Here is a 10,980-nt window from a genome sequence, read left to right on the forward strand (position 1 = left end):
AAAAGCTTTTCTAAAATCACATTTTCATTTTAATTAGTTAAAAAATCTATAATTTTAGTTGTTAATTTTCTTTGGTGATTAAAAAGTTATGTAAATAAAATATTTGTATAAGTTCCAATTAAATAGTCAATTAAACTTTTCTATTAATTTTTATTTTTAATATTGTTTGGTAATTAAAAATTCATGTACACAAAATTTCAACATCCTTAGTTAATTTTGATTTATTTTTTTTTTTTCAAATTTTATTATTAAAAATATTATTTATATTTTAAAATAATATATACTGCGACTTATACATCAAAAATGTTACCAATCAAATAATATTGATAAAATAATAACTCACATTTTTACTGCGAACTCACCATATAAATCTACAGTTTCTACCACATAGATTTTACTGCAAGTTACATCAAATCGTACATTTTATTGTAACTCAACTCTAATCCTACGTGTCACCGGTCGAAGCCATAAATTGTCTAAAAATAATATGTGTCCACCTTTTGACTACGAAGTAGATAATCTTGTTTTCGGTATAGATTTGCCATTTCAAATAAGATCTGATGAGATGCTCACTAGAATATCAACAAAGCTGATTTGTTGATTTAAAAAAAAAAAAAAAAAAGATGATTTGTTGATATGCTTTCAATCTAATCTGGCTCGGTTAACTAGCGATATGCGATATGATTAATCATATGAACCGAGGTATTCTATTTAGTCATTTTTAATGGGTCTAAGCCCGCAAGTCCGTCAACACTATGGTTTTAGGATGTAAGATACTCTTTTATCTATATTGTGTTTCAGTAACCTCATGTAATCTGAAACTTGTTTCTGCTTGTAGACGTAACAATTTGGTGAACAATATTAAATCTTTGTGTTGTTTTTATCACGTTTATTATATTCTTCCGCATTATCTTCTCGCATATGTTATAATATGATTTATATATGGTGCTGATAGACTATGGATGCATTTCTTAACAACGTTATATAGCTCAAGGATATGCAGCTTATGTTAGAAATTCTAAAGACTAAGATAGCCGTAAACAAGTATATGACATTAAATTGTTACAATTAATAAATGTCCATTCTACAATAAGGGCAATACGCGTTGGTATCTAGCCAAGGCAATAAGCATATAGAGTGAAACTTATGGGTGCATGGTAGGTGGACCAATGTCTCACCCGTCTTGAACTGGTCAAGACATATAGCACACTCTTGTTGGTGCCTTACTCGCCACCCGAACCATTTGACAAGCCTTCCCCGGCTCTTCTTCAACCCAACTACCTCTGTCGGTAAATCCATGAGAGATTTAATTTTCCCTTGCTCCAATTTATTCACTTTGTCTTTGCCATTTTGCCTGAGCTTGAAAATTCAAAGTAAAATTCGAGACGAGTAAATGTCAAATTTGGTAATCTTTAAATTGAAACCCTTGCTAAAATGCGCTTAGCCGAGAAAAGTCGGTTAGCGCTAAAAGGATAAAATAATTGTCCGACAAAAGGCAATCTCACAATTATATGCTCATGTGATACCACATGTTAGAAAGATAATAGTGCATCATCATGCGTCATTATCAAGGAATTCAAGCAAAAGGCTTGAGCTGGTTCGGTGCATTTTAAGGTGAATTAGGACTTGGTTTGCTATCATACACTTGTTTAAACAAACCAAACCTTCTTCGCGGGTTTCTCAGCCGCTCGTCCAATCTATCTTTCGCCTCTTTGGCTGCTCCTACGAGCTTCTCGTCGTTATCAACACCGTAAGATTTGTTCCTAACATTTCTCTCCTATAATTTTATAAATTTTGTAAGTTAGAATCTTTCCCAAGAAAATGTTTGAACTTTTTTCTTTTATTTTAGTCGTTTCATTACCGAGAAGGAGACATAGGCTTGGTGACTCTCGTGATTGGTAGTGTAGAGAGAGAAGGATGGTCGGCGAGTCCATACGTGTCCCGTTGCTGCCGCCACAGAAGCCGTGTTGGATAAGTCAATCGGTGGAGCACCGCCGTGAAAGCGCCGCCTCCTCGCGCACTCAACTCCTGGAAGCATACCAGCCATAGGTTTTATTCTTGTTGTGTTTTAGCTTGCTTAGAGAAAGGGAGAGAGGGTGCGAGAGAGAGAGAAATGACCGGCAGCTACAAAGGTTTATATCGCTAATAATTGAGAGCAATATGATAAAATGATGGAAAAATATAAAGATGGGTTAGTTAGGTATAAACTAAAAGTTAGTTAAAAGTTCAAAAAAAATTAATCTAAAAGTTAGTTTTAAATTATATAACAGTTTCTTATCTAGCATTAGAATTTCCTTTTCCCCTATTTTTTCCATCTTGACTGAAGGCCTTTTGACAAAAAACAAACTTTTACATCTTGAAGGTACAGACTTTAGTAAAGATATGAAACATTATATTGTAATTAAAAAAAGAACAAACAGGAGCCCTTGTAGTATTGTATTAGATAACTAATCATGGGAATATTTTTACCGAAAAAATCGTATAATAAGACCATAATATAGTATATTATTAAATCAAATTAGTAAAAAATAATAATCATTGTTAAAATATATAGGAAAATGATTAAAGACACGTAAATAATGTGAGGGCAGAAAACAAGAAAGAAAAATGCATTCGCTCTATTTTACTACAGAATGTGTGGTTACGTTTTGGTATAAAACGTTAAACCCGTTTAAGTTTACGTGAAAGTCCATCATATTTTCTGAACTGGTAACAGGTTTTATAACTATTCTAAAATTTCTTACAAAAAAAATCTAAAATAATAATTAAAATTGTCAGTGATATAAAATATTTTTTTTTTTTGACGTCGAAAGACTATTCTATTACTCAAACTTGAGGTGGCCTGGGTAACCAACCCGGAATAGAACAACCAATAAAACATAACTCCCTATGGAAGGATCTAGCAGTCTTAACCAAAAAATCAGCCGTCTGATTGCGTGCCCGTGGGACGTGAATGATTTTAAAATCCGGAAAGCATATCTGTAGCGTCTCTATCATCTCCAATTCCGTCGCAAAGCTTGGCCACGCCTGAGGGTCCTTCACCATTGCTATCAGTTCCTTACAATCTGTCCCGAAGCTCTGGCAGTTCGAATGTTGCAGCATATTCTCCATCGTCCATCGCAGTGCCTCTACTTCCGAGTGCAAGGCTGATTCACGCCGAGGGAAATTCCTTGTCCCCATAAGCTGTGCATTCCCAGACCCATCCATCCACGCCCATCCGCATCCACTAAAGTTAGCAGAAGATGTCCAAAATCCATCTAGCAAGCAAATATTTCCCAAGCTTATGACTTGGGGCTCCTCATTTGTATTAGCTTGTGCCGCAGGTTGTACCACATCATTAGCATCAAACCAGGCTTGACATTCGCTCTCCGTATGTCGGACTAACTCCAAAGGATCTCGATCTATGCCCCTGAAGAGTTTCTCATTCCTAGCCTTCCAAATGTACCATATTATCCAGGGATAAGGGTCCCTATCACGATCAGGCTCAATAATGCTATTTTTCCTCCAAAAGAGATAGTCCATATTTGTGTAGATGCTTGATACTGGAAAGATGTTCGGGCTTGTCGGAGTCGAAGCTAAAAACCAAACTTGAAGAGCTGGTGGGCATTCAAAAATTGCATGTGTGACAGTCTCTTCTGCTTCTCCACATCTTGGGCAGTAGTTATCACATCTCATATTGCGTCTTACCAGGTTCCTTGTTACTGGCACATGACCAGTTAACAATTGCCATATAAGATGACATATTTTCGTAGGAGCCTTCAGTTTCCACGTAAACGCTTGGAGCTTGATAATACTTGGGTCCAAAACTTCTATTTCCTCTGTTTTATTCAATAAATTCTAAGCCACCCAATATCCAGACTTGACCGTGTACTGACCATTCCTTGTGAAGTTCCAGCAGTAAGAGTCTCGACGATGAGTTGAGCTTATGGCCAAACTCCTAATGAATGGTATGTCATCAGGATGAACATAGTTCTCCAGTAAGCCCACATCCCAATCCTTCGATTCCTGATTAATAAGATCGCTTACTCGCATATTAGGATGCATCACTGGTGCCATTGGGGCAGCTGGCCTCGCGGGATTCGTTGGAATCCATGGATCCTCCCAAACCTTGACCTCATATCCAGAGTGTATCTTCTGTCGAATGCCCAATAATAGCAGATTCCTTGCAGCAGAAATGCTTGTCCACACATAGGATGGGCAAGTAGCAGCGTTTACTCTTAGTGGAGAACTCAGCCTATAATATCTCCTCCGTAGCACACGGGCCACCAGAGAATCAGGGAATTGTACTAGTCTCCATAGTTGTTTTGCCAACAATGCCAGATTAAACTCATGGATCATGCGAAAATCCATCCCTCCCTCTTCTCTGGATAGGCAAACTTTGTCTCATTTCGCCCAGTGTATCCCTCTTTTTGGTAGATTCGAGCTCCACCAAAACTGAGCGATAGCACTAGCTAAGTTTTAACATATCTCCAATGGGAGAAGGAAGGTCGACATGACGTATGTCGGAAGAGCGAGCAGAATGGATTTAATCAACACTTCTTTTTCACCTTTCGAAAGCCATCTACCTGTCCATCCATTCACTCTATGCATCAGCTTATCCTTCAGGAATGCAAAAAGTTTGCATTTAGAACCACTTATGTCTTCGGGAATGCCTAAATAAGTTCCCATTCCTCCTTCATTCTGTATCCCAAGCACATATTTTATCTCTTGTCTAGCAATTACACTAATCCGCTTACCGAAGAGTAAGGACGATTTATCAAAGTTGATACATTGACCTGATGCATGACCATATTTCCTGACTACTTTCATTATTTCTTTACATTCACGGGGCTCCGCCTTACAGAAGAAAAGGCTATCATCAGCAAAGAGAAGGTGGGATACCGACGGACACGCGCGTGTGACACGCTTCCCCGTTATCCTCCCTTGATTCTCTGTATGATTAAGAAGGCTAGCGAGCGCTTCCGTGCATAGAATAAAAATGAAAGGAGACAAAGGATCTCCTTGACGTAGTCCTCTACCTGGAGTAATATTTCCTCTTGGCTCTCCATTCATAAGGACCTTATACTTTACCGATATAATACATCGCATGACCCAGCTGGTCCAGATCTCTGAGAATCCCATCTTACGCAGAACAGCTTCGATAAAGGACCATTCCATCCTGTCATATGCTTTGCTCATATCTGTCTTGATGGCCGTCCTTTTATTGTGCCCACTTGGTTTGGTTCTCAGAGCGTGAAACATCTCCTGAGCAATCATGACGTTATCAGAAATCTGTCTCCCAGCAACAAAGGCTGACTGGGTTTCCGATATCAAACCAGGAAGCACTTTCTTTAACCTATGACATAAGACTTTAGAGATTATCTTGTAGCTGACATTGCACAGACTAATGGGCCTGAACTGAGTCATCGCATTGGGCTTCGTTACCTTCGGGATAAGACATATATTTGTATCATTTAGTCCATTCGCCATCGTTCCCTCAAAAAGGAATTTGTTAACCATAAGAGTTAAATCCTCCTTCACAATATTCCAGAATTTCTGATAGAAAAGCGCAGTCATCCCATCTGGTCCTGGGGCCTTCTCTGGATGCATGGAAAAAAGCGCTAATTTAACCTCCCATTCAGAGACCAGAGCTGTAAGGTCATCATTCATAGCCCCAATGATCGTCGTTGGAACATGAGCTAGTGCCTCCTCAATTTCCTCTGGATTAGATGATTCGAAAATCTGCCTAAAATAGCTAGTAGCAATGGCTACTAGACCCTCGTCATCCTCAACAATATTTCCATTCTCATCTACAAGCTGCGTGATCTTATTCCTTGCTCTTCGTTGCTTTGTCAAGGCATGAAAGAATTTTGTATTCTTGTCTCCTTCTCTCAGCCAAAACACCCGACTCTTCTGTTTCCAGAACATTTCTTCTAATTTAAGCGCCTCCGAGAGTTCCTTCAGGGCTGCTGCAATCTCCTCAGTCGTGGCACTATCATCGGCATACAAACCTTCCACTTTTTCTTTAAGGTCCTCTACTAGTTTTGCCGAATTGACATTATTTTGCCTCCTCCATTCACTCAAAGCTTTCCTGCAACTTGAAATATGTTCCATGATAGTCGCATTGGGAGGAAGATCAGGAGACTTCCATCCCTCAAGGATAACTTGCCGCAGCTCTTCATTATCCAGCCATCTCTTATCAAACTTAAACTTCTTGGACCTTCTCGTTGGCTTTGTGAGTAAATCTGCAAGAATCAGACGATGGTCCGATCCCCATAACCTCATATACTTAACAGAAGAGTGGGGAAACCTCTCATGCCAGTCCGCATTTCTAACTGCTCTGTCTAAACGACATCGAACTGTTGATCCTCCTGCTCTCTTCCCCACCCAAGAAAGCATGTCCCCTGTGAAAGGAAACTCTAGCATTCCACAATCATTAAGTATCTGCTTAAAAGGAAGGAAGGAACTATCAGCGTGTTGTCTTCCTCCCGCTTTCTCTTCGTGGCATGTTATTTCATTAAAATCACCTATCATGAACCAAGGTCCATTTCTTGTTGTTGAGAAACGCGTAAGACGTTCCCAAACCTGATCTCGTCTTTCTAATACAGGGTCTCCATAAACAAACGTCATATAGACTTTTATTCCATTAATGACTGCCTCAATGTCAATCATACGATTATTAGAAAATAAAACATTAACTTGAAAATCATCCATAAAAAAATAAGGCTAAACCACCGCTGAGTCCAAGTGGCTCAACAGTAAACAAATGATCAAATCCTAGGTCAGCCTGAATGTCTTGCAACAGCGGCCTCTTATTCTTCGTCTCAGAAAGAAACACAAGTCCTGGGCGATGCTTCTGACACATCTCCGTTAGGCGTCGAACTGTGAGGTCGTTTCCAATCCCTCGACAGTTCCAATTGAGCGTCCTCATTGATCCAAGTGGGATGGGTTTTTGGATCCCATCGAACCAACACTCTTTGATGAGCCAGGTTTCTGTTTCTTCGAACTGTGGTGATGACGTCGCGAGCCTCCAGTTCCACTAGGCACCCGAACTGAAAGAGACGAAGATGATCTCTTCTGTGGAGATCCTCGAAGAAGAATCTCAAATTTCTTTGTCTGACCACCCAAGGAAGCACTCGACTTGTAACCATGTTTGATATGTTTCGACGATCTACCAGTCGGCTTCTGTGAAGTCTGCTCAGCAACGTGGTCAGCCCTTTCATGACCACTCTTCTCTTCCATTTCCGCTAACTCCAACCCCATCAAGTCATCATTCTGCATCTCACAATCCATCATCCCACCATCTAGCTGCTCCGTTATATCCATGTCATTAAGAGCTTCGATCACCTGCTCATCCTCTGTAGCTGGCTTTGGGTCCTGCTGTGTCAAGGTTTCAAATGCTAGGGACCGAGGAGTCCCTTTAAAACGTTTAGTCACATTCCCATCAGAGCTATCACCCCGGGAGGGGGTAACAATAGCACTAGCTATTCTCCTCGGAACACCCACACTCCTCTGCTCAGCAAGCATAGGCGCTTGAGGCTGCAGTGCAGGAGCATCACGATCAGCCTGCATAGACTTTGCACTTTCCCTCGGCAATGGGGAGGCAACCCTTATCTGATGGCCATACGAACCATCAGGATGGTCCGGTGATTTCCACTCCAAGCGATCACGAACCACAGTCGCCTCACGTACCTCCACCCTATCATGGCGGGACTGGGGCTGGGGCTTCTTCTCACGCCAGCTTGCTCCATTATACCTATCGTACGGCTTTGCCTCCCGTCGCGCACCTCCATATCTTTTCCTCCCGGATTGTTCATCCCTCCGGCGAATGATCCTATCGTCATGTCGTTTGTAAGCCTCACGGGGAAGGTCAAGACGATAGTTGCGAGCTCCACTATCAAACCTCACAGTAGCATTATTCAAGTGCGACGCATTAGTATCCTTCTTACCCAAAGCATGTGAATACATCGGTAGCCGGTTCTCCTGCGTCTGAACCCGCGCAAAGACGCCTTGACGCTGGAGCGAAGGACAATTCTCCTTCTCATGAGTAAGCATGCCACAAGTAGAACAATGCTTGAACAACATCTCATACTTAATTTCAATCGTGACCTCATCTCCTTCAGGAGATTCAGCCTTCCTCGCAAACTTGAGTGGTCTTCGGGAGTCAATATCTAAGAGCATTCTTCCTTCGATCAGCTCTATTGTATTTTGATGAACATGGCCCAGACGAGATCCTATTTCTCTCAAGTTGTTCTCAGTCCATAGATGCAAAGGAACACCTATCAGCCGGGTCCAGAACGGGACTATCCAAGGATAATCATCATGTACAATAGGCTCCCATCGAACCAGTACGAACATACAGAAGTTAAAGTGGAAAGGACCCTGCCGAAGAACAGAGGTCAGCTCTTCTTCAGTGGTAAAGTTTAGTAGAAACTTTCCATTGCCCAAGTCGTTTGCGGTTATACGTTCCTCCATGCCCCATTGAACTGGCATTTTCTGAAGAAGTTTCTCAACACTTTGTTTCTTGGGATTGAGGATCTTTCCGATCAGAGACAGCTTGAACTCATCAATGTTGTGTGAGGTATCATGATCAGTTAGCTTGATCGGTTCGCCATCATCCTCATAGAGGATTCCCTTGCCTTTGATATCAACCATATGAGTTGATTTGGAACGGTACGAAGATCCCATTCGAAAATCCTGGACACCAATACCTCTGCTGCTCTGCGATAGTGGAAGACGTAACAGAGCAAGCGGAGATCGAACCCGTCAAAACGAAACGTAGGTGAACGTGTAGATGAACGTGAAGATTAACAGAGCAGATCGGAGATCGGAGTGGAGATGAACGTGTAAATGAACGTGGAGTGAAAGACGGAAACTGTGATCCACACGTCAATGAACGTGGAGAGATCCAGGCGTTAGCCAAGTTTCAAAGGAAACCTCAGCCGGAGATCGTTGCGTGGGAGAGACGTCAGGAAGAGATCGTTGCGTGGAGTGACCGCCGTACCACAAGGATTGTATGGTAGTCTCCCTTGCGACACTGCAGAGCCGCCGGAAAGCTGGATCACCGTCGGAGTTGATCAAATCTGAGAATCACCTTCTTCATCCCTCGAGAGCGGCTAGGGCATTATATAAAATACTATTTAACTGATGGTCAGAAGAATATATTACTTTTGCAATATACATAGAAGAAATCCAAAAGCTTCAAGATAATTTTACTACCTTTCAGCTCAAGTATTTACCCAGGATTCCGAATACAAAGACATATGCTCTTGCACTGATGCATGAAATCAATCTTCATATTGTTTTCATATAAATATAGAGTCTTCAATTTAGTTAACAGAATCTTAATCGTGTCTTTTTAAGTTGATGCAAAAAATGAAATACTATTTAAACTGGAATAATGTAAAATGGTGGATAATGTTTCATCTAAAATCACTCCGATCCAACTTTGTTTTTTCCTATATATTCTTCTAAAAAAAACAAAATTATATATAGAGGTGATTTTTCTCCAATATATTTTATCTATAACATAATTTTATACTATACAGAAAAATATAGAAAATGATACATTTTTACTCTAAAAATAAAAAAGTAATATATCTTTTATATTTTTCTAGTATAGAGGAATTCTATTATAAATACATTTATTGAAATAAATATATTTCTATAATAGAGTTTATCTATTTAGAGGAAAATATAAAAGAGAAAATTAGGTTGAGTTAAAGATGCCCTAAAACTACACTATTAGGTTTAACAAAATTCACTAGTCAGCAGTAGTAGAGAAAAAATGAAACTTCTTTGTAATTCTTGAATTATAGAAATAGTATATGATATTTTAAATTTATTAATCTACTAAAAAAATATCTGTGATGATCTTGTACGTTTTTTAAAAACCAAAATCTTGTAAGGTACGTACGTTGTAACCGAGTTTGTGAGTCATCTTATACGTGTATTCAAAATAAAATATTAAATATTTTTCCGAATAAATTATGCCAAAGCCAAGAGAGAAAAAAAAGAGTTACTTCTTATGTAATTTATGGACCACATATATTATGTATGGACTAGAGTAGAAAAGGTCATTTGCATTTCAGATAATTTTTGGTACGATGTGAAGAATAACTGTGGACCAAGAAAAGGACGAAACAAGGGAGAGGAACTTTCGCGGCAATTTACTTTGTCTCCCTCTCTATCATACAAACAGCACACACATCACCACTCATGCATTCATTTTGATCCAGACGTCTATTTTCGAAAATAATTAATTATAGATATGATTGATAAGTGATAACCTCTTACCAAAAAAAAATGACAAAATCAGTAAGAAAAAAAATTAGTGAAAAACTTCTAGTATATCTTCCTATTAGCTCTATTTACTTTTTGTATATTGCATTTTTGTAAGGAAAAACTTTTTATTTCAAGATCGATTTCTCGATTAAAGTTTCTCTCTCCTCTATTTTCTCTTGCGATTTTTTTTCTAAGGTTCTTTTGCTGCCTCTTCGCATCTCCGGCGCCGCCACGGCGATAGCCATAGCCCCACTGTCTTCTCTGTTTCTCCTGTGTGTCTTTGTGGTCTAGCTTTTGTTTCTCGACGGAGGTGGTGCTCGTCCAAGGATCTCTGGTTCAGATCTGGCGGTTTTCCATGTAGATCTGGCGGTCTTCCGTGTAGATCTGCAGGTACATGGCATTAGCGATAAAGCTTGAGAGGATGGCTCTCTACATGTCATGTATCTCTGGTTCTCGCGACGAGATCTCTGTCTGGAGGGTTTCCCTCCTTGGCTGGGTTGTTCTCGAGACGGTGGCGCATGAGGTACCGAGTAACCTGGCTCGGGTTTATCTCCTTCTCAGCGTGGCGAGTGACTGGTTGGAGACGTTTTCCCAGCAGGTTAGGGGTCTGGGCTCGTGGATCTATGGTCTCTCACATTAGATTTGGGTTCGCCGGTGATATGCGTTAAGTCTCGGTGAGGGATTCTTCTCTCTCTGAGGTTTTTGGTGGTGGCGCGT

The 10,980-nt window shown here is 40.2% G+C and overlaps 1 protein-coding gene across 2 annotated transcripts; it reads right to left on the reverse strand.

Annotated features, from left to right (window-relative positions):
* Positions 1-1,031: 1,031 nt before the first annotated feature.
* Positions 1,032-2,156, reverse strand: LOC103844355 (probable E3 ubiquitin-protein ligase RHY1A). Of its 2 annotated transcripts, none has more exons than XM_009121157.3 (3): positions 1,862-2,156; positions 1,665-1,777; positions 1,032-1,354 (listed from the first exon to the last, which is right to left on the reverse strand). In XM_009121157.3, the coding sequence occupies exons 1-3, from the start codon at positions 2,045-2,047 to the stop codon at positions 1,069-1,071; spliced, it is 585 nt and encodes a 194-aa protein (XP_009119405.1). In that variant the 5' UTR covers positions 2,048-2,156; the 3' UTR covers positions 1,032-1,068. The 2 variants fall into 2 exon arrangements, with proteins under 2 accessions (XP_009119405.1, XP_018510997.1); XM_018655481.2 differs by having other exon boundaries at positions 1,093-1,359.
* Between the last annotated feature and the right edge of the window lie 8,824 nt (positions 2,157-10,980).

Source organism: Brassica rapa, chromosome A07, assembly GCF_000309985.2.
Source record: "Brassica rapa cultivar Chiifu-401-42 chromosome A07, CAAS_Brap_v3.01, whole genome shotgun sequence".
NCBI classification, from domain to species: domain Eukaryota; kingdom Viridiplantae; phylum Streptophyta; class Magnoliopsida; order Brassicales; family Brassicaceae; genus Brassica; species Brassica rapa.

Excerpts from the sequence above, each read along its gene's own strand:
- LOC103844355 (XM_009121157.3), bottom strand. The coding sequence starts at position 2,047 with ATGGCTGGTATGCTTCCAGGAGTTGAGTGCGCGAGGAGGCGGCGCTTT. Across the intron at positions 1,778-1,861 it reads AAGCCTATGTCTCCTTCTCG|GAGAGAAATGTTAGGAACAA; the intron begins GTAATGAAACGA and ends ATAAAATTATAG. Across the intron at positions 1,355-1,664 it reads CTGAGAAACCCGCGAAGAAG|GCAAAATGGCAAAGACAAAG; the intron begins GTTTGGTTTGTT and ends TTTCAAGCTCAG.